General features: G+C 41.1%; 1 protein-coding gene across 1 annotated transcript in view; it reads left to right on the top strand.

Annotated features, from left to right (window-relative positions):
• Window positions 1-2,580: 2,580 nt before the first annotated feature.
• The window catches only part of SYBU (syntabulin), a gene marked incomplete at both ends in the record, with an annotated part of 39,896 nt that continues 18,370 nt past the window's right edge, over window positions 2,581-24,106 (top strand). Inside the window, 4 exons of the mRNA XM_082284556.1 lie at window positions 2,581-2,607; window positions 2,783-2,972; window positions 16,259-16,456; window positions 22,633-22,716. Of these exons, the coding sequence (XP_082140682.1) occupies window positions 2,581-2,607; window positions 2,783-2,972; window positions 16,259-16,456; window positions 22,633-22,716 (499 nt within the window). The remainder of the gene's footprint in view (window positions 2,608-2,782; window positions 2,973-16,258; window positions 16,457-22,632; window positions 22,717-24,106) is intronic.

The raw sequence follows: 24,106 nt of genomic DNA, 5'->3' as shown, positions 1-24,106 counted from the left end.
TACCAGAGTGAAGAACTTGGTAGCAAAGCCTGGAATAAAAACTGTTTCATATACCTTGCTCCCCGCTCAGGAAAGCATGAGGTCTAACCCCAGGGCCTGGCACAATGCCCAGCTTCCCCTGGCAGCTCCTGGAGTCCAAGAACTTCTGCTGAATCTGCAGCCCTCTGCAGCTTCCTGGAGAGCTGCTATTTTTCAGGAGGGAGTACAGCAAGGAAAGGCTAAGAAGACACTGTGTTCTGTAGGTTTTCTGAGGCCCTTATGAATGTACAACATTTTTTCTTCCCAGTAAACACAGATTTTTTCAGTTACACACTGGTTATAAAATTAGTTTTATAGGTAATGCAGAGATTCTGCTGGTTTGTAAAAGACACGAGAGGAATAAGAGTGATATTATATGTTCATATCAAATATGTGCTCCTCCCAGTATTGATGATTAACTAGTGCAAAGTAAAAATATTTTAATAAATGACTTAAAAGTGAATTAATTCCTCAATTACTGAAAAGTGACTTAATTCCTCAATATTTATAAGATATACATAACTGTAAGGGAAAAGAAATGTTTGCTTGAAAGTTAATGATTGTTTTATGATTTATGATAAGGCTCTAAATCTCTATGCCAAGAGGAGAGAAGATCAAAGGGAATCACATCCCATTATGAATCCTGAGGCAGCCTGAAGACTCTACTTCTCATATCTTGTTTCTTAGCAAGGCAAAAATTTGAGCTTGAAACGGAAAAAGATAAAACAGGCTCCGACAATTGAATCATCAGCAGCAGCTCTGGAGCTGAGTTACTATGGCAATGGCAGTGCTGCTGCACAGCTTCTTCTTACTCTTACTACTGGTACAACAGCTTTGCAAATGTACACGGGAAATTTCCACCCCACATGTGCCATGGGTGGCTTGCAGGAGAAGCCCATGGTCTCAGGTGCCCTGATCTCTATTGAATGGAAGAGCAAATTTGTGTGATTAAAATACATGATTTGCAATTTTCCATGGAAACAGTCTTGGAGCAGTAGGGAAAGGTCTAGAATTCTTCCTGCTTTTTTGTGGCAGGAAGGTAGATGCCAGTGCTTAGAAGATATTTTATAGGCACAGAATTTTTATTACAGGAATTGTAAGCATTTTGTTTAGCTGTAACTATCTCACTTCCCTGAATAATAGATGTCTTGTCACTGCCAGGGAAGGATGGTATCATCTTTTTGGCAGAGCATAGCTTGGAGCTCTACATAAGTAATGGATCTAATTCTGATGCCAGGTTAATAAATTAGTAATTATGCCTCTTTGGATATACAACAATCAGTGCGTCAGTACTCACCAGTGTCCTCTTTCCTCTTCGAGGTCTAGATGAATGCATCACCTTTCCTGTTAACCGATGCTATGCTCTCTGCACTACACATGAAAGGCACATTTGCTCTTAATTATTTTTGAGGCAGTATTTAATATTTACGGTCTAACAGCAAACAGAAGTTCCCAACAGGAATTGGGGCCCTTTATAGGTGTCATGGGAAAATTAACTATATCTCAGCTGAAACCAGGACAGTAGGAAGCATAAATACAAAGGGAATCTTTGCCCAAAAATATGATTGCTGAAAGTACTACTTCTGCAAGCTCATTAAGTCCTATAAGCAGACATCTATGTGGAACCTCAAATGAGTTTCATATTGAGAATTTCATCATCATTTTTGTGGAAAAGCCTCCCTTTTCACCCATCGTGCACATATGTTTATAGCCCAGATTGCAGTCCTGCTAATGCTTGTTTTTAAGAAGACCCTCTCTGGGGAGCAGATGAACAAGGTTACCACATGTGCATTAATCAATAGGAGGGTCAACAACAATTACCACAATGAATGGTAAGAGAAAAAATGCTATAAATAAATATCCTATGCAATGTATCATCTGAGAATCCAGTACATTTTTATGTCTGAGAATCAAGTAAGTTTTTATCTCTCTACATGTTCCATAAATAGCTGTTACTGAAAAATAATAGGAAGAAATTCTTTACTGTGAGGCTGGTGAGACACTGGAACAGGGAGATTGTGGATGCCCCGGACGTGACGGTGTTCAAGACCGGCTTGGATGAGGACTTGAGCAACCTGGTCTAGTGGGAAGTGTCCCTGCCCACGGCAGGGGAGGTTAGGACTAGATACTCCTTAACGCCCCTCCCAAACCCTTAACACTCTATGATTCTATGACTAAGAAGAGGAGAAATCTGACGATGCATTTTGCTAGGTGTGTAGCCATACATCCATCGTATTCGTACTGGCACCGTCTGCCCTCTGCCCGTTTCCCTGTGTCGAGGTTCCTTTTCCTTCGCGGCCAGGGCCCGACAAGCCCTGTCAGGCGGCGGGGCTGCCCCGGCGGCGGGGCCGAGGGACGCGGCGGGGCCCGCACCTGCCCGGCGCCCCGGGGCGGGCGCGGCCGCGGGCGCTGCGGCGGCACCACGTGTCGGGGCGGGGAGCGGCGGCGGGGCCGGGCCGGCAACGCCACCCCCAGCGCCGCAGCGGCAGCGCAGAGCCGCTCAGCGCATCCCTCTCGCCCATGCCAGGTGCCTGTTCCCGGCTGCGCCGTGACTGAGGAGCGATGGGGCCTCTGCGGGAGAGCGGCAAGGTGAGGAGCCGGGGATGGACGGCGCGGCGAGGAGCGAGGAGAAGCAGGGGCAGGCAAATCGCGTCCTGCCCCCGCCCTGGGGGGGCGGAGGGGCCGGGATTTGCCTGCCCCTGCCTCGATGATGGAAGGAGGAGGGCACATCCGAGAGGTTCCTGACGGGGTGTCCCTTCCCGAGCAGGAGCAGAGGACGCAGCTGGAAAAGGAGGTGTCCCGCAGCCGCATCCCCCGCCTGGTCCTTCGGCCGCAGCAGAAGGGATCTCCCGCTTCCGAATCTCCCTTTTCGGAAGAGGAAAGCCGGGAATTCAACCCGCCCAGTTCCTCCGCGGGCTCCGGCAGGACTGTCAGCAGCAACAGCTTCTGCTCAGGTACCGCAGAGAGACCCCCCCAGCCTCGGTGTCCCTGGGGAACGCCGTGTGCCCCACACGGCCACCCCCGAGGCTTCGCTGTCATGCTAGCCGCAGCATCTGTGTGTCGGGCTCCCATCGAGCCCGCATGAGCAATCCGTTTTGCCGGTGAAGAAGGGCAACCATTGATTTTTCCAGGGAAATCTAGTATCTGTTCTTTTAATATGTGTCCGTAAGCGACACCAGATGTTTCCATTTCGAGTTCTGCTATCCACTGCTAAAAAAGTTGGCGGTTTTATTGCGGCAGAAGCGTTGCTTTAAAGAGAAAGATTTGCCTTAACAACTGCAGCATGGTATTGAGGCATTTTGAAAAGCCCTTTAATCGAAAGTCGGTAAAACAGGGGAGTTGATATTAACGGTGTCAGACCGCAGATCCTTTTGGTTTTGTGACAGTGGTCTCCATGAATTGGAACAGAATACGTAGGTGAAGTTTTCACTGTCATATTGAAATAAGTTTTGTTTATTTCAGAATTTAGGCTTCTCCTGATGAGTGTGTTGCCAGACATGAGTTGGGCATGATGGCTTCTCTACAGAGAGGGCAATGGATGAGTGATTGATCAGATGTAAATTACTACTCTCCAACTGTAGATCAAAAAATGTCATTTGCTCTTCAAAATGTTACGAGGGACAACTTGAAAACAGATTTTTTAATGTTAAATATTTGCCCTGTGTAGAGTTTAGCACAATTTAAATGCCTCAATTAGCAGTGAAAGACTCAGATGCCTACTAGTGGTAATTTTTTAGTTCAGTGAAACTCTTCACTGTAAATGACATTAATGCACATGCATAACGAAATTGAGGGTCACATAATGAACACCATTGGACTCTATATGCCTGTGGTAATTTAATAGGTATTTTTGGTGTGGAGAAATTTGTTTTCAATAGTCAGGTTTTTGGAAAGTGTAACATTCTTGGTGGTGGAATTGGAACTGCTTCGTTAATGGTTGGCCTCAATGACCTTAGATGTCTTTACAACCTAAATGTTTCTATGATTCTGTGATTCTCTCATCTAAAAATCTGCATTATAACAAGTTTTTTTGCCATAGTTAATATCAGAGCAACTTCCTAAGCTTCCTTTTTTTAGTTCATAAAGTATTTTGAATTACCAGAGGTGTTCCTGGGAATAGACAGAAATGCTCGTATTTTTCTTGGTCTTCACTACAGTGGATCAGATTATTATTATTACTTTTTTAGCTCCTTTTTAAAAAAAAGTGTATTGAACACAGTGTACAAGTTTTCCTAGATGAGAAACACAATATCCATGTTTGAGTCTAGCTTTGCCAGATTTTGCAATTCAGGCTCAGTGGAATGATCTATTTGGTTATTGTTTAATGAACAATGCAGAGCGTTAAACAAACATCACAGGATTGTAAGAATGCTGGAGTCTTTTTCCCATGCCTTTTAAATCCCTCCACCTTAACTGCTTGAGTTTGCCTGTTCCAGAGAAATATAATCTTTTGGATTACTAATGTATTACTAGAAATACTTTATTTTCATGATCTCTCCCAAATGGCTGCTTTTCATCCTGATTTTTTTCCTTCTGTGTTGACAAGCCTTTCATCTTGATCACTGACATTTTTTACATCTTTTGGTTTTTGTTTTGTTCTTCAGATCCACTCAACACGTAGCTGCCACTGTCGTATACCCTTGCTGTCCCACTGCACTGCATAGGCTGTCTTGAGTCCCAGAAGCACGTTGTCTTTATTCTGGGTGTGTCTGATCTCATGGCTTGACAGTTTTAAGGCACCTTTCACAGACATACTCCAGCATGCAGTTCTGGTCTCTTAACCTGCATCTTACTGCTTATCTCTTTTATTTATTTTTATTCATCTTTTATTATTTCATGAATGCTGCATTGATTTAGTTTGATTTTTCTTCCTCCCATGTGAGAGTTTTGTGTCTCTAAAGCTGCCTGCAGCACCCATACAGGTACACACTGCATGGTTTGCTGCTCTGAGACTTCAGACCTTACATAGCCTTGGATCAGCTAAAGCACTGTCCTGCATCCCAGAACCTGGTTCAGTTGTTGCTAGGTTTGATGGATTTTTCACTGTGATGAAGGTACGACAACAGTCACTGATTTGATATCCTCATTCTCTGACATCTCTTCTCTGTCTTCCACTTATGATCCTTCTTTATCATAGTTTGTCTAATTTAGAGTGAGATTCCCCAGGGGCAGCAGGTGGCTGCTAGTTCCTGTTTCTGGGGAGAGGATGGCGGTATGGAGCGGTGAGTGGAGTGGCCACAGCCCCTAACCTGCCTCTCCTGGTGCTGCTTAATTGAGAAGCAGCATGTGCAAAAATGGTATTTAAAATTAGCAAGTAGTACATTTGGAAGATGAGAGCAGATGGGTCAATAATGGAGCAGTATGAAAAAGTTTGTGAGCATTTGGATAAATGTCTTTTTTGTAATTTCTTTTGAGCCTTAAGCCCGAACATGTTTTTGATAAGCAGCAGATATTATGAATTCATCCCTGGAATAATTCCTTTCCTCTTTACCCTTCTCTTGTCAATTTGTTCTTTACCTTTATTCCATTATTATTGACACCAAGTAGTTATGATCTGTAAATTCTTTTTACCCCAATAGAATTTTTTTTTTCCCTCATCCATTAAATATGTATTTTTTGCTTGATTCCCTAGAGCTTTTGATGTTGTCCATTTTTCCTGTGTGCTTACACTGATCTCAGTGCATAAGTGAAGGCTTGGAGTTCCTACTCTCTAAATGAGGATAGATCTTGTAGGTATTACTAGTTTTGGGAACCATGGCAGTGCTGCAAGCGTGGTGGTAACAGCAAAAAATATCTCTTGGCAACAGAAAAGAGACTGTTTTTGTGATGCTTAGTTTCTTTTGAAGAAATTGTTAGTTCTGGCTGTGATAGGTTTTAAATTTGCATGATCAGCTCCCTCTTTGTCTTGTTTGAGTGAATCAGAGCCTCACTTGATCATGTTGGTCAATTATTTGCAGTTGACTTTATGTCAGTTTTGTTTCATAAGTCCATACGAAACACAGCAAGAGTGTTAGTCTTATCTGTGATATTCCTGACAAAATATGTTTTTAATATTCTTTGTTTCTGCCAAGTGAACATGGATGCTGTCTGGATGCTGTGTAGGCAAGCTGAGCCTTTGTATCTGCATTCACCATGCACAACCCTTCCTTAAAACTTTAGAGCATCTGGGGTCCTGGGTGTCATCTGATATGGGAGCACTTCTCTCCTCTGGCTTGGATGTTAGCCACAGAACTCATACAATGTCAAATGATGAAAAAAACTCTCCAGCAGCTTTTTCTGGCTCAGCTAGTACTGAGCACCTGTGTCATGCACGTTTTTTCTTCTAAGTTGCACCATTGGCTTCAAGTGGCTGCATGCACTTACCTTGTCAGTTGGGCAGAGAATGCGATCCACAGCATCTCAGACAAGCACGGGATGGGTCCGTGGCAGAGCAGCTGCTGGGCCCTTGGTCATTCCAGTTACAGTGTTTGCCTTGTAAGAAATATTATACTTTGGGCGGGGCACAATCCTTGGTTTTGGTGTTCATGTCCTTGGTTTGAAGTCAGCCTGTGCTAAGCTCCATAAGTGTATTTAGCTTTTCTTTTAAACTGGTTCAGTTGTTGCTAGGTTTGATGGATTTTTCACTGTGATGCAGGTATGACAACAGTCACTGACTTGATTTCCTCATTCTCTGACATTTTTTCTTTTAAAAAAGAAAAAGTCTGGGATATACTTTCTTTTCTACTTTCGATTTCTGAATAGCTCAGCTTTTAAATTTCTCTGTATGAAGATGACTTTTTACGTGGTACCTTTACAACAATGCCCAAGCTCTCTTTCAGCCTTTTCTAGGATGCCAGCTGCAGGAATTTTGGCAGGGAACGCAGGTAAGCTTTGGTACCCAAGATGCAGCTTTGCAGGAAGCACTTGTATATTTAATAATTGGTTCAGCAAAAGAATTTTTGAAGCAGAGGACTTGGTTTATAGCAAACAGTTCCTCTTTCTAGGGCTTAACTGTAAATCACCTTTTTAATTAGACCGAATAGTCCTGTGAGCTATTGAAAACCAGTAGCATCTCTGTTCATGAATGATTGTGACTCACTCCAATGCAGTCTTCAAAAATAGGAGTCGAAGCTTTGTTTTTGCTTTTTCTTTAAAATTTCAAGATCTGGTTCAATGCTTATTCAAGTTCAATCCTTATTTCATAACTTGTTCTTTTCTGGGGTAAAGATTTTAATTAAATCTCATCATTTGCATGTGTGGCACAATAAATGTGCTCATGTACAGTGGCTGCACTGTAAGCCTGGGGTGTGGGTGCTGCAGCAGGAATCTCAGTGTTGCCATTCCTTGCTCACTTGCTCCTGTGCACACTCCCCTTGAACTCAGAGGTTATTTGCCAGTTGGCCCAGCTATTGGTGGATGCTGGGACTGAGTTCACAGTGTGTGTCAAAAAAAGCATGTAGGCTTTAGGCAGGCTTATTAGGTCCATGTGAATGCACAACCCATTTTGCTTGCCACAGACAAGAAGAAGAGGTTGTACAACTGTTACTGAACTGTACCTTCTTGCACTCCAGTAAATAATTTCTCTGTTAGGGCATTGAAGCAGGTTGCCTTATAAATCAGCTAGCCTTGGAGGCTACACTAAATAAGTACATGTAGTGGAATATATATTCCTGAATAGAAATAGATACAGAAAGCTAAATTTTTCATATTTTAAGAAGTCAACAGATTGAGGCCATACAGTTAAATTACTGAAAGTAATTGCTCCTATTATTTGTTTGCATATATGTGTGTATTACTATGGCAACAGTGAGTTCTCTCATTCTTGTTTCTTGTTATAAGAAAAAAATTTTTTTTTAAATAGTTCCTTACTGGTTTTTGTGTTTGATTTTTACTTTGAGTTACTGATTCAAAGAAACATGCTTAAAAGTTCTCAAGTATGTGATACTAAAAATTAGATTCTTTTTCCTGCAGTCCTTTATGCTATGCTTTTCCACAGTCATTTTGCCTTTTTTCCAGACTTCTGGAGGTCTTTTCTAGCACTTTTGTTTGCAGCACTTTGTAAGGCAGTTCAGTGATGACTGTGATATTAATTTACAAAAACATTGAAACAAAATCTGCTTTCAAAAATACACATATGGCCTTTTTGCATGAGGGTGACACTGGTGACATGCTTCCCTTTCTCACTGCTGCTTCCCTAGAGAATTTCCTACTGGGCAGCTTACATGCAATAATTTATTATTGCTTCATATTGTGAGCCACCAGTTCAGTTTCTGTGGCACAGAGAGCTGTTCCAAACATGGAAATGAGAAAAGTTCCTAGGTACTAAAGAGCAAAGTCTGCTCATTCCCCAGTTTTTGGCCTTTCTCTGCTTCCCTTTCAACTTCAGTATTTATTCCCCCTGACTAAGTAACAATCCTTTTGTTCCTCTTGCCACACAACAACATCTGGAAGCCAAAATATTTGACCTTTTGGATGTTTTTTATCACCTTTTTATGTATCTGTCAGTACTGTGAACCTTTAAAACCTGACCCAGAGCCTCCTGGGGTCAGTAGGACAGTTCCCGTTCTCTCTGGAACGTTTTGCATGGTGTCCTGAGAACAGTCACCCTTTCTGCTTCACCTCAGCCTTTCTGCTGCCCTTTTAGTTGCAGCTTGTTGTGTACTATGGGCTGAATTCTAAATAACATGTATTTTCTTCACCAAAAATGCATAATCCAATACTTTCTTTTTACAGTGCTTTTCATGCAACTTTCTATTGAGTTGAATATTGTCATGCACTCTGAAGAAAATCACAGCTTGTAGCAGGATGAAACTTTAATCAGAAGTCTTGGATTTACATGGTGTTAAAAGAGAATCTTGATGCTTTAAGAGAAATTCAACATTACATATTTTAGCCCTACGTTTATAGGATTAGTATATATCCATGAAATTTTGGAACGGTGTTTGATGTGTATGTGACTAGATTCTGTGGTGCTGCTAAGTGCCACTCTGGGCTTGAGGATAGTTAAAAGAGGAAAGAAAAATATGCATAAAACAACAGTGGATAGAATATATGTACTTTCCTTCCATGAGAAGGTGAGGAGTGCAACCTTCTGAGGTGATGTTTGAAGCTGTGAGGGTCACAGCTATTTGCTGTTAGCCATGGAGGCAGACCTATATGAGACCAAACGAGTATAATGTGTTGCACCATTTGAGGAATAGGTATAAATTTCTTTGTGGTCTATTGAAGATTTTTATTTCCAGAAATGGTACCTTCAAAACTGGAAAGAATATTTCTGATTTCTTTCTTTGCTGCATGATGGAATAAATCACATAAAACCACACAGAAACCCATCTATATATACACATATATTTACCCTTAATGTTAATATTAAGCAGATAATATTTCTTTTACTGGATGTAGTCAATGCTTTCCCACCAGAGGCAGAAGCAGTGGTTCCACTTCCAGCTGTTGTCCTCAGAAAAGGTCTACTAAATGAGGTCTACTAAAGTGCTTAAACCCATACTAAACAGAAAATACTCTTCTTTATCTCTTTTTTAGACTCTTTCCTATCCTTACCTTTAGTTAAAACTTCTCTATAAAATTTTCAAATAGATTTTTCAGTCCTTTATCATCTTAAGCACCTTGTCCAGATGTTTTCTGTGATGTGATAATGATTCTCAGGGAGCTGTGCTATTCCTGACCACAGTGCTCTCCTTGTAACAGTAATATTTTTATTGATATTTTTACTAGTAAGCCCTTATGCTTCTCTTCTGTAATACACCATTAGTGGGGCTATAAATGTAATAACAAAGCCAGTAAGCCACAATTGCATAGTCCTCTTTTTTTTCAGATGTTTTGACAGAGCTGTCCTGTTTGTTAGTGAAATGTTCAAGTAGAAGGAACATTAGTAGATTTGCTGCCAAAATCAATTAAAATTAGCTACTTCAGTATGACTTAGCAGTTGTATAGTCGGACATCAAGAGCAGATACCTTTAAAGACATGTTTATGTGAAATCCTGCATTGCAAAAGATGCCCAAGCTTAGGAGCCGCTCAGTCCACCTTTTTTCACCTTCCTCTGCCCTCGTCTATATAATCTTAGCCTGTCAGCACTCCTGCCATGCTGTGACTGAACAGAGAGGGCCTCTTATCAAAGTCAGTGAGCAGCTCTCATACTAAATTTTCAGCAGTGGCCATTGGTGGTCAGCCTGTGGGTGTGACAGAAGCAAGGTCCAAGGGGCTGGTGAGCAAAAGGTGTAGAAGTTGCCTGTACATTAATGATCCTCAGCAACCAAAGATGTTTAGTCTTGATTTTACTGGGTTTGATTTTATGACTAGAACATTACAGTAAAAAGCTCCAGCTTGAAAGATGGACTGTGAATAGCAGGGTGTTTTCCAGCTGTGGAATATCTTGCAAAAGAAAAAGCATTTAGGTTGTAGGGACCTGTGGAGATCATTTCATCCAGCCTCCTTTTTGAAGCTGGACTGTTCCCAGCACATCCCAGCAGCCATGCATTTGTCTGTGGGAGTCTAGAAACCCTTCAAGGACAGGAGTTTGCCCAGCATCTGTAGGTGACCTCAGGGAGTGGTGAAGCTGCTAGCCAGCCTTTGTTCACAAGCAAAATGGAGCATAGTTAATTCAAGTTCTTCCTGCAGAGACACCAAGATTAAATGTGGAAATTATTTGCATAGCAGGATTTTGCATAAGTAGGCTTCCTCTCTTTTCCTGACCCTGCTGTAGTTTTCCTTATGCTTCAGCTCTGCTTTACTCTGTTTGACTTTTGGTAAGAGACTTGCCTCACAAGTACATGATATTCTGAGAAATTTTCTTAAATACCTAGCCAAACAGGTCTGGAAAAGAGTTAAGAAATGAGTTTTAACTTGATCGGAAGGACCAAAACTAGTAGCATTTTTAGGACTCTACTTTTAGTGAAGTTAATAAATATTTTTTCCCACAGTCTGCTTGATTTTGCAAGCAACAAATTGTTACTAGCAAATTATTAAACTTAGAGAGTACATATGATCACCTACTGGAATGGCCTCAGTAAAAATGAGAAGTTTCATACAATCAGGAGCTGAGGAGAATATTCATGTTTCTTACCTTAGGCTGTGCTCCCTCAGTGGATGCTGGGAAGGCGAGGGTGCCTCCAGAGGCATGAGGTGCGATTTATGAGGGTTGAGACCCTCATGGTGTGGATGTGAATATGCTCCTACCTCTGCCTTTCTATGTGTACTACTAATTTTATATTATTATGTTTCATCTGCTGCTTTTACTGTGTTTCCCAGTTGTTCCAGAATGACACTGTGAATCTCCCATTAGCAGTTTTTTCTGCCTGGGCACTGAGCCCTTACTGGTTCAGCTGCCCAGGTCTGAGCAGTGGTTGTGTTAGTCTGTGGAGAGATCCTCCAGGCAGTGACTCAGAGGTCTGTGGTGACTTAGCCTGAATGGGGCTGTCCTTCTGACTCACCCTCCAGAGGAACCTCTTTCTCTCAGTTTAACACAGAAAGAGCCTTACAGGTGGAAGGTAGGTGTTGTATTCCCTTTGGTGTCCATCAGCAACTTCAGTATTTGCATAAACACCCCTGTGCTACAAGGCTAGTCTTAAAAAGAAAACAAAAACTGTTCAAAAACTGGGGGTCAAAAAAGGTGAGGCAGACAAGCAGACTGGGAGATTACCTTGAAAAATTCTGAAATACCCTTTGTGGTACCCTCACTGCCAATAGCCAGCTTGCAGTGCACCATCCTGGCAGAGCTGTGGCTACCCACGCTAACAGATCCTGAGATGAATGGAAACATAACCATCAGGTAAAAGCCAGGAAATTCTTTTTGTCTTGGTACACTGAACATTTAAAATTTCATTAGAGCCACACATTTAATTCCAGAATCCACATTTCTTGGTGGAAATTCAGAGTTACGTACAGCCTGAACACTGGCCAAGGGAACCTTAGGAGGAGACGAATGTTGGACAGTGAAATAGGGATCAGGCAGGAACTGGACAGTTCAGTGTCACAGGAGTGCCTAACTTGATCTGGCAGCTAGGAGTGAAAGTAAAAAGAAGTCCATGCTTCCTCAGCAAGAGCATTATTAATTATTTAGATGTGTTATATAAGGAGGTTGTATATTCAATATTTCTTGAAGCCTTTAGGAAAAGGCAGTATTTTTTTAAAGAAGGTTCTAAGGGCATATTCTAATGAACCTTCTAAAGTATCTGTGCTGAGAAAATCATCACATTTCAACAACAGCCTAAAAGTGTACAAGAAAAGTAATTTTGTCAATTGTTAAGAGTATTATTATCTTTAACGCTGTTTATATTTTGACTTCACAATTTTAAAAGTTAGGGCATGCAAATGTCAGAATGCTCTGAGCAACTTTTCTGATGGTTTGTTTGAGGAGACACTATCCCATGCTTGGTTTTGAATCTTGGCAGTCAAGTCTGATCTGGGAGAGGCCTTGGACGTAGAATTTCAAATTATGAAATCCAGCTGATGTTCAAAGGAAAAGCCTATTCCCAGAATGCTCCTAGGAGGCCCCTGTGAAAAAAAAAGACACTATGAAAGAAAGCAATGGAAGTTGTGTGTTACAAATTCATGTGATTTTCCCTCTTGTGCAAGTAAATGCAGGCAAGATCAGAAGTGCAGGCTTTCACAGCACTATTTGTCAGCTTCCTCTTTTTTTGTCTTCCTGATGCTGATGTGCCTGAGAAGGTAAATCAGGTCTACCTGCATTCCTGAGATGTCTGGTTCTCAAGTCCTTACAGGGGCAAAACTCCTGTTGAGTTACAAGGTTGAATCCTTAACTGACCTTGCTGATGCACATCGTATCTTCAGCAGAAAGTGAATCCCATTGTGGGCTCATCTGCTCCTGTTGCCCACTTTTTTGCGAGAGATTCCTTTTCTTGGCCCATTTCTAGGCAGGTGGAGGTCTTCACTTCCTTCTGTCAGAGTTGCCAGCAGGGTTTAGGAGGAGCCACAGGTGTGGGGGAAATATGAACACACCATGCTGCAGTCACATCGTTCTGCTTGCAGGTGAGGAGCAGAAGAGTCACTGCAGCAGTGAGCAGGGAGGGTGGTCAGGCTGTCTGGAGATGGAGGGGGAATCAGGTCCATGTCAGGGTCCACAGCAAAGTTGGCTGCTCTCCTCTGGATTAAATACAAATAAATAGCCTGTTAAGGTTTCAAAAGCAGGAAAGATGAAGGTAGGTGGAGGCAATTTGGCTGGCACTAAGCAGCTGGAGGGCACCTCACTCTTCACCAGGACTTTTCCTTGTGCCAGGAGAGTGAGCTGTGGATCCCCACAATGTACAGCAGAGCTTTGCTTGCTTTGGTGGTGAGCACCAGCATTTCATAGGCAGCTCTTCCATTCTGTGGTAGTAAACATTTTGATTATTCAAAAGAATGACACAGAAAAATCTTTCTCTACAGCTTGCCCTAGTTCTGGAAAATTTATAATTTTGTTCATGTTTCTGGGTAATAGTAGAAGGATTAGAAGTTGTACATTACATAAAAGATAACAAATGATCAGAGGAGAGGGAGTACAATAAAATCATTCATTGACTGCAACTGGAGTGGGAGTGCTCACCTGGTTATTTGTGTATCTAATGGGTACAAGGAGTATGAGTAGAGAAGAGCTATTCTTCTTTGTGCCAGGCTCATTTGTTCTTTTAAAATATGTCCTGTTGGAATGAAAGCTGAAGTTCTTAACAGTAAAACGAGGATATGTAGGTATGACATAATCTGATGGCACAGGGTCACCAGTGTGATATCACCAGCAATGTTGGGGGCTGGTAAATAAAACATTTTTTATGCTACTTTAGTATGCATTCTTTAGCTGCCTTATTTCCTAATTGCAGTTAGTTTTACACATTTGGGGTTTTTAATGCCCCAATTTTTAACCCTGTAGTTGAGTTCTTTCATTGTTTAAAGTTTCATCAGCTCCTGTGGTTCTTCCAGGTTGCATCACTACAGCTTTGGGAGCTACTTCTACATAAAGTCTCCCATATAAAACAGATCTGTGAGGTCTTCAGAACCTGTGCAGGTATTGCAGTAACTTTATTGGTGGAGAGATGAGGTAAATAGTTTCTTTTGGGTTTGGGGGGAGGTTTTGGGAGAGGGATTTGCTTGGGTTTTTGTTTCTTGTTTTGAGGGGGTTTTTGTTTGTTATGGGATTTTTTGTTGGTTTTTTGTTCTAACAAAGTTTGGAAACTAATGCCACATACAGAAACATGTAAGTGGAAAAGTCGTAATTAAAAACAAATTGCACAAGCTGTCACTTATTTCTGAATATATTTGATTATAAATGTTTGTGTGCTTCTAAAAAGAAGATGCTTTGGACATGGCTAAAGGAGCTACTTAAATGCAGTTCAGAAGCTCACTCAGTGGTGCTGATCCACTGTCCTGCAGGTAACTTTCACTCAGCCCACAGAAAAGACTCTAAATGTTGGAGAAAGGGAAACAGATGCTGATCTGGGAGGAATGGCCACCTTCTCTCTTCTTTGTGTTGAGTTATATTGTGATGTTGATGGGAATGGAAAGGATAAAAAGTAAACTGAAGTCATGTGGGGAGCAATCCTGCTTTAGTCAGGTTGAATGTGGGGACAGGCTGGAAAGCTTATTAGCAGTTTTCTCTTTTCTGTGATTTTGCTAGGGACTAATTCTGAGTTGCAGAAGGCAGCAGCAAGATGGCAAAAAGAGATGCTTTTTGGCTTAATTGGGATGATTTGAAAGAATTAAATATGATTAAGATGGATTAGGTGCTTTGCATTGTTACTGGCCTTTGTGCCCTGGGAGGTGTTTCTGGCAGTAACTGGGTTGCCCCTTGGCTTGGCATCATGCCTGGCACTTGACAGAGGCCAGGGATGCAACACCTCGGGCTGCTGGCTGCTCCTGCAGCGTAATGCATACAGCTTGCTCTGGACAGTCAGCACCTGGGGGTACCTTGCTCAGGACTGAAGGCAGGACGTGGAGAAATGAGAAGCAGAACATTGGAACAAATGAGTAAGGGTAGAACTGGCCAGTCGTGAAGGAAAACTGGATCACGTGAAAGGATGAAGTTTTTCTACTGTATTGAGGGAGCAATAGCTAACAAAAGCAAAAACTGTTCTTTCCTGCAGAGGGGAGGTGGGCAGAAAGGTGGTGGATGGATATGGGGTGTCCCTTCTGCCTCATAAATGTGCGGTCATACACTGACTTTTAAGTCAATATGCCCATGCAAAGCTCAGTGCAAAATGAGACTTGACCTACATTATGAACAGGGTGGAAGAGGTAAGTGCAAAACAGTCATGCAAATTATTTGGCTCAGTTGCAGGTACTTCTTTGGGTTTCATGTTAGGTAAAGATAATGCATCAGGAGAAGAGTGCAATTGCATAATTTAGATGGCAGCTTTCATTTTGTCCTGGTAAAGAACAATCAGATTTCTCCAGAAGAGTCTGAGTAGCGTGCTTGGCTTTGTTGTGTATCAATTAAACCACCACAACTTTCAGGGGAACTGCAATTACTCCAGATTACATGGGACGTGATTAGATGAAGTTGGGATTTGATATGTGGATTTCATTCAAAATTAGATTTCTTACTTTGCATTCAGTTGTTAAGAGCTGGAGTGTTTGTATCCCTGGAGATCAGGAACCTGGGTCTGTTCCCAAGGTGGCTGTTGATGCCTGGGAGTGCTGGTGTGCCCTCAGAGGAATTAAGCTTTAAACAAAAGCAGTCTGTGTATAACCCACTCTCTTCAGAACCAGGTACCTCACAGCCTCTTGTCAAGAATGGAAGAGTTCTATGATCATGGTTGCTTTTAAAGAAAAGATAATTTTGAGGAGCCTGTATTAATTCCAGTTAAATGAAATTCCTGACTGTGTGCGTGTGGGCTGTAAGTTCTCTTGTTGTTCAGATATGGGAACATTTCTTGAAGGAGAGCATGTGGGCCATGCTTGCTCTGCAGCCGGTGTGCACTGCGCGACATTTGTGTCTTGTGTATCTTCATGCTGCAGTATTCCTTAACCTTGCTAAAGGAATTCATCTTAGATTGGAATTTTCATTATGTAGCCCCTGATTTTGCATTTTGCCAGACTGAGCAAAACAAGTACTTGCCCTTTTAGCCTGCCATAAGGTATTCAAGACTTCTTCACAAAATGGATGAAACAAATAGCTTCTCACCAGGTTTCAGAGCCAAGGTTGTGCAATATCACTTACTGTAAAGAGTTGTAGTTCAAATACTCTTTCTTTTATTCTGCTAACTTCATATACTTATTAGTTAGAAATGTTGATGTTTTCCCTTTTCTCTTCAGATGACACTGGCTGTCCTAGTAGCCAGTCAGTATCTCCAGTTAAGACTCCTTCTGATGCTGGAAACAGTCCAATCAGTTTTTGCACTGGTAGCGATGGAGACTTTTCCAGGAAGAAGTTCAGTCCAGGGTCAATGAGTGAAGGGAATACACAGCTGGCTCGATATAAGAAGGAGACAAAGACGAGCCTTGTAAAGCCCGGTGAGTATAATTCCTTTCATTTCCTCAATTACATTTTCTAATTTACTGGTATATTTACAGGTGTCTACATACACTGTGTTGTGCCACCTGTGATACCACTAATGCTGATAGTAAATAAGATAGTTGGCTTCTTTCTGTGGAGCCACCCAAAAGATATGAAGACACTATTGTTACTGTCTTTTTCATGGAAATACAATTAACTGACATCTTCACTTTATTTTATGAGGCTTGATGGTGATGTCAAATAGCTTAAATGGATTTTATTCTGTTTCATAGTAATTGCACACATATTTCACTGCCCAAAGATAAATGACTCTTAATATGAGAGAAAAGTCTTGTGATGTCCTTAGATATATTGTTGAATCCTGCCTAAAGTTTGTGCTGCCAGGCTCTGATAGCTCTGGGGATAGAAGATGTCAGACCAAGGCAAAAGGACAGGCAGTCTGTGTGTGGGAGTTAGGCAGATTGGACCTGTACTGCAACGGCTGGATCAAGAGTGTATCTCCAGTGCCTCGGGCTAATGGGCCACCCCAGACCACTAGCTAAATCATCACCTGCTTGTGGCACATCCAAGAGTAAATACTCAGGTGTGCCATTGGTTCCTGTAATTTTAGTGAATAGATACAAAACATTTATATCATTTGATTCATGTACGGGCAGCTCTTGATTACAAATGGTCAGGATATTTGTGCTGCTATTTAATTAATCATGGAGACAGAGTTGGCCCTGCATAGAGCCAGCTGCAGAACTGACATCGTTTATGAGCTCAGGTACCTCCTGGCTATATTGTTTCCTGAGTCATTTTACCTCTGGAAGCAATTTAGATACTTTCATGAAAGGCCAGCTCAGATTTGCCAGCACCATGTTTAATCCAGAAACAGTAGAGAATCTGTTGCAAAATCTCTTCACTGGCTTGGTCATTGGAAGGGCTGATTAAGGCTGCCTTAGCACTATCCCTGCAAGTTCTTTGGCTCATTTCATAGCACCATGTTACTTGAGTGTTCCCAGTCTCCCACTGCTGTGCATAGTGGGTGATAGGTAATACTTCTTACAAGGTTTGCAGTGAATGTGGTATATGACAGTCAAATCTGCAGCTGTGGCTACCACAACAATTTTGTTTGTGAATATGAATGGCACTTATCAAAATGTGAATAATGAATGCGAAGGGTTTTTTCTAATGAAGAGTCCTATACTCACAGAGAGGAGTTATGCACCTTTTTCAGTAAATTACTTCACTGTTTTCAATTTTACACTTAAATTGCCTTATAATATGAAGTTATTAGCCTTTTGCAGTAATCAGCAACCGGGTCTGTTTTACAGAGTACTTCTAAGTTCCTCCTGCCAAATACCTCACACTTTTTTAGTGGAAAGCTGTTCAAAATCACATCATAGGGAATGTGAGAGCTGACACAAGTGAGGGACGTTTCAGACATGGACGCAAGGGGACGGCTGGGGTTCATTTTCCTCGGTGTTGGCCACAGGGGTTAATGTGATTTTCTTCCATTGCTACCTCATTTCATGGCTTCAGGTGGACCCAGTCTCTTCCCCCTGACCTACTTGTACATGAATTTCTGGTTACTCAGTCTAGAAGATGTAGCCATTGTGCAAAGAGGAGGCGTCACCATGCAGCAAAACACACAAGGAGTAATAGGGGATCAAAAGAAGGGAAGTGGGATAGGGAGGAGAATAACAGCAACATGTTCTTGTCATACATAAAAGAGATTGCGTGTAATTTTCTCTTTACCAAAAGCCCTTCTTGATTTATAGAGATTATATCTACTTCATATTAATCTGAAATGGCTTGGTGACAATGACCACATAGCAGGAGTCAGATATGAGAGACAAAAATCCAACCTACCACTATTTTTTACCATGTCCTGCACTACATTTTTTACACAAGTATATCAATCACTATGCACCTTCAAAATTCCTGTCATTTTGCTGAAAATCTGTCTGTTTCCAGGATTCTTCTCTTGGAACATGCTGAATCTCAGAAGAAACATTTACACAAATATTTACATAATTCAGGAAATGTCAGAAAGGGATAACACTGAGAGTGAACCCTGGGGTGTTTTTAGGCTGTTCCCAAGCTCTGATACTTCTCTGCTTCTCTAGTAACATCACTTCATCTTTCTTTTCTGTACTTCAAAAGACAAAATGTGCATTTTTTTTTTTTTTCTTTCTTCCAGCAGCCTAAGGACTTTTTATATGAGTCTAAGCCATCTTCACCTCTTGAAGTATTAACAAAATAGATTTGGCTATCATTCATATTTTATGTAGTTTGCATAGAGAACCATACATAATTCTGGAATGCTCTTGCTAAACCTCTAAAATATTTATAATCATGGAGAAATTATTAATTTGAGAGATGAAAAGGGTTTTTATTGTGCATTAAATCCGAATCACAGCAGTGTAGAAGTGAATTTGGCTTAAAACCTGTGCCTGCTTTCCCAGGGAAGGATGGAGAGGGCAGGAACATTGAGGAAGATAATAGAACATCCACTCTCAGAGATAATTACAGGCCTTTTAATTTCTGGATTTTTGAAGTTGGTCCTTCTTTTAGATGTGATTCATTTATACAATATTAAAAGCAATACAAAATGTTTTGCAGGAAATCCCCTCACAAAAAGGCACAAAAGGACTTAAAATTAACGTTAGTTTTGCATCAAGATGCTGTGCTGAATCCTACAGTTTCTGTAATTGAATAAACAGGACCATAAGCACTTCTACATGTTCACATTCTTGTGTAGTCCTCCTAGAAAAATCCCTCCTGAATTCCTGTAGTTCATGTCCACATCCTGTTGAGAACCGTGGGAATTGTTGTGCTTCCTTGGACAGTCGTTCTCATCTTCTTTTTTGACTTCCATCAGAATGCTTAGTGAAAGGATTCAAAATCTGCCTCTGCAATCTGCAAAGTACTGATAAACTTTCAAAGACACAGATAAAGAAGAGAATCTTTAGGAGAAGTTGTGTCAATAACTTTTAGAAGTCTTTCAGGTTTAAACTAACACGTATTTAAATCTTCGTGAGCATCAGAATTTGAGAAAGGCATCTGATCAGCTGTGTTCAGAATTTCTGTAAAGTTCTGGTCTTCTTGCTTTTGGTGTTAGAGGCACACTTGGGACAGCGTACTGAATGTTTGCTGTTAGAGCTGTTTCTTAGAGCCCATGGAACTGCTGAAGTTTTATGTGAAATTATTAAGACCTAACAAAAAACATTAAGGCTGTCTCAGACCTTTTAGCACCTTCAGGATCCTGCAGAGTAGAGGTGTAAACACCACTGCACAAAAGGAGCCCTAGGTGAGTCCCAGTTAGGGTGAGCTCCCAAACCTTGTAAGGACTGTCTGTCTGTCATTCATATCTTGGTACAGTAATAAATATTCCAGGTAGCAGAAGACTATGCAGAAAAGTGGTTTGTTTTTTTCTCACTGCTAATAAAACATCTGGCCATTTATTACTGAAACTGGCTAAAACAGCAATATTTGGGATTTCAGTGTCATTGAACTGCTATGGATTATGTTTCAAGAAGAGTCATCACTGGGAGTTTGGACATTAAAACTTTTTTTTGTTAAGATTAATGGGAAGATCTCAGAGGCTTTCACCACACAGAGTACCTACATTTGTTGGACAGTATGCAATGAGCACAAATTGAAAACTGGAAATTCCATCTGGACATAAGAAAACACTTTTTTTTTGTCAGACAGTGGTCAGACACTGGCACATGTTGCCTGGTGAAGTTGTGGAATCTCCATCCACAGATATATTCAAAACTCAGCTGGATACAGTCCTGGACAACCTGTTCCAGCTAGACTTGCTTGAGTGGGGAGTTGGACCAGGTTGTCTCCAAAGGTCCATTCTGCCTCCCAGTGATTCTGTAATCCTGTGTTGCTGGACGTTTTTTTCCTTTAAATAGTGCATCAGCCAGGTATGAGTTACATAGTTGCAAGGCACAATTTGTGTTTTTCCTGCCCTTTCTAGACCACTTAAGTTCATAAAAATGAAAGTATATATTAAAAAATAAAAGTCTTTTGGCAATCACTATTCAATTTAAAATGTCATTTAACTTCAAGGTAAAGTAAGTAATCTTGTACTTAGCATGTGTTTCCTACTTTTTCCTGGTGAATTTATTAAGTCATGATAAATGATCCTTGGGGTAGGGTGTCCCAATCTGAACAGATTAATCTTTGAAGGCTTTAGAACTATTAGGAGTTTTAGGAGAGACAGGTGGAGCAGAATGGATTGCCCTTACTTGGTTGTGAGTATTCAATATGTGCAGGTGCTTTTTTAGTCAGTGTTGGAGCTGACAGTGATCAAAAACGAGGCAAGTGAAATTACCCTAGACAAGTGGAAATATTAAGACTGGAGCTTAAATAAACCAAACAGATTGGAGAAGAAATGCAAGTGTTAGCTGCAAAATATGTCTTATATGTTAAAAATGTCTAGTTGCTAAAACATAATGCTCTTCCTGAAGTTTGGGGTTTTTTATTCTTTTTTTAATTGTCTGGTGTGTGAGGATTAGATTCCCAGGACACTAAATGTCCAGGAATTTATTTCTGGGAGTCCCATATGAAAGCAAGGAGTAGTGACTACTTAACCCATTAGTATAAAATTAGCAGATAAATTAATCCATGTTGCTACTTTACTTCCATATGTGTCTGTATTCTAAAGACAGTCACTCTGGTTATTTTAAAAACAAAACATAAAGGCTCTGATTTAGGTTATATTCCTGATGTGGCTGTGTTATTTTACAGGTCTTTTGTCGACTCACTCTCTCATTTCAGTATGACAGTGTGGGAATAAGAGTGTCTGATGAATGTGTGTGTATATGCTTTACTTGAAAAACAGGAGTTGGTGTGTAAGTTCTGTGAGTGGATTGTCTTAGAGGTAATTCTGAAGATTTATTTCACTGTCAAGAACTTCTTTCTGATTGCATTTTGTAATGATAAAACTTTTTTTTATCTTGGAAAGTTTGATAAAACATTAGAAAGATGTGTTTTACCAGCTCATTTATCCAAGAACATTGTATCTGGTTTTTGTATGACTTTTCTTTATTCTCTGTACCAAATTTCTGCAAGCAGTAGGAAAATAATAGATCTGTTGTCCCTGTTGTTCAGGAACAACAGTACAGAATACAAAAACCAAGTTACAAAATGTGCTAACTTGAACAATTCCTATGGCACACAGAAATTCATGAATCTTTTTAACTACTGGCCAGGACATCTACCTATTATGTTGAAACACTTTTCAAAATGCTGATGTTGTACTATGTATTCTAATGCAAAGTCACACTGTTTGGTTGTTTGAAAAACCCCAAACAAACCAAAACCAATGGAAAACCTGTATTTGGAGATAGCAAACTGCCTTGACTGGTCCTTAAAATAAATTGGCATTCTTCATTTTAAAAGCAGAATCACACAAAGGTAAGAGAAATAAGAAGACTGGTGTGTCTGTCTTTTTGCTGTAACTTATTTCACAGCTCTTCATAACCCACATTCCAAGACTGCTCCTTTTCTTGGGGGAGGGATAATTAAGAACAAGGGTATGTCAAAGAACATTTAACCCAGTTACAAATGCAGTATTTAATCAGTGAACACTATGTTCCCATCTTGCAACCAGTGATAACCATACTTGAGTGGTGAAATTGGGAAATTTATGCTTCCATTCCTAGGAAAATTCAATTACTTAGATATGTGGCTGGTGTGACATGCATAAGAATGCTGAAATTAGGAAATGAGATACACCAGGTTCAGTGTACTTTAAGTACTTGCTCATAGAACAAAAAAAGGTTCTGAAGATGGGCCAAGTGAATTGAGCTGATACCAAATGATGGAACGTCTTGCCTATGGCTGACCAGTAGTTCTCCCCTTAATTACTTGAATTAATAACAAGGTATCTCTTGATCTGACCATGTTTATTGATAAGTGTAGAGCATAGATTCTCTGACAGGTGCAGAGGAGGTTGCAAGTGAAAAGAGGAAGAGCAAAAGCCCAGGTTCCCTGAGTGACTTAAACCAGATGAGAAGGGCTTTAACTTCAGCATCAGATCCTTAAGCCACTCAATATTTGGCAAAGAGCAGATACACAATGGTCAATTACTTGTGCTTCTGGAAAATGTTCAATCTTGTTTTTAAAGCAAACATCACCTTGTCAATAAATAGGGAGGAAGCATCTTTCTCAGATGTATGCACATGCTTTGAATACTTCACTTCTATCCCACATCTGATAGCAGCTATTATAACCATCCTGACTTTCAAATCCAACCGTATGCAACATTTGTTTCCTGTACAGTTTCAATCGCATTCTTCTCCCTTTCTTGTATGTGTATTTCATAATTTCATTTGTGACAATAAGTTTCCTGAGATCTTCTCTGACACAGAATCTAACAAATACAGTTGTGGCAGTTTTTGACCCTATTCCTTTTCCTCAGTTCCTTTTGCTTGTCTCCTTCACTTTTCATTTTGCGCCCCCACAAAATAGCTGCTGCTGATTTTCTAAATAAAAAATGTTTCTGGATATTAATTCTGTATGCACTGAATACTCCTGCATATTTTACTGTTTTAATTTCATGTCTGTTGCTATGGAGCTGTGTAGATTTGCTTGCCTGACCTGCCAGCATAGGGAGTTATTAAGGTCTCAGTTCTGTGGGTCCCAGAGGAGCAGCGTGTTCTCTGGGGGGGATGCACATGCACATCTCCCCGTCCAGGAGCGAGGACACCGTGTCTGTGGTTCCAGCCCGTGCCATTCTCAGAGCTTGTGTCCTGGAGTTCTGCCCAGAGGGGCATCGCCCTGCAGAGGTTTGGTGGTTGTAGCAGTCGGTAAGGTCTGGAAGGTGACCAGCCTACGAGGTTTGGGGGTGGTGGTGATACTGCTGAGGGTCTGGCATTTGCAAAGCCCAGCCTCCCCCACGTACTCTGGGATATCCAGACTCTTATGGCCGCTTTGAATATTTCCTTCTAGTTGGGTCAACAGACCCAGTGCAGCCAGTAGATCCCACTGGTGGGAGTGCCTCTGTCTGGCATAAACCCCTGACCTTTTGTGATTCAGAAGAGGTGAAATTTGAATCTAATTGTCTCTCCTTAGAAAGCCCTCAGTAGCTGTGGGCTGCAGATGGGGTCTGACTCTTCTCTGGTCTGAGTGACTGTCTCCATTGCTCAAGGGACATGGAACAGCTTTAACTGGTGAACCTGCCATTTCCCTTCTAGGGGTTACAGGAGCCGTTTTGGAGGCAAGGGACATGTTAATTCATGGTCTTCATCCAAGCTGAATAGAGCAGAGATGGCCCCTAATTTATCTGACCTCAATTCCCAATTTGTAGTGTAGGGATAATTATCTCTGCCTGCATAAGCACACTAGGGTCCTATTTTATTTCAAAGGAGGTAGAATGAATTAATATGGTGGATCTGGTGTGTGATCTTTCTGACCAAATATTAAAGCATTTACTTTAGGATTCACTGGTTATATTGACTTATGTTGACCAAGGTTGGCTCAGATGTGGGAGACTTCCACGTTTAGTCAGGTGAATCCTACCCGCATCTCCTGTGTCCTCAGCAGGCCTCTGACACTTCTGCTGTTGGTTCTTACTGAAGGCAACCACAGTCTCTGTGGCTCTTGTTTCTCTTTTTTGGCTTCTTTCATTTTTAATGGAAAGGAAG

This window comes from Coloeus monedula (assembly GCF_965178545.1).
Source record: "Coloeus monedula genome assembly, chromosome: 1".
In the NCBI taxonomy this organism is placed as follows: Eukaryota; Metazoa; Chordata; class Aves; order Passeriformes; family Corvidae; genus Coloeus; species Coloeus monedula.
The sequence above is the reverse complement of the archived record's forward strand: the minus strand, read 5'-3'. Positions and strand labels throughout refer to the sequence as shown.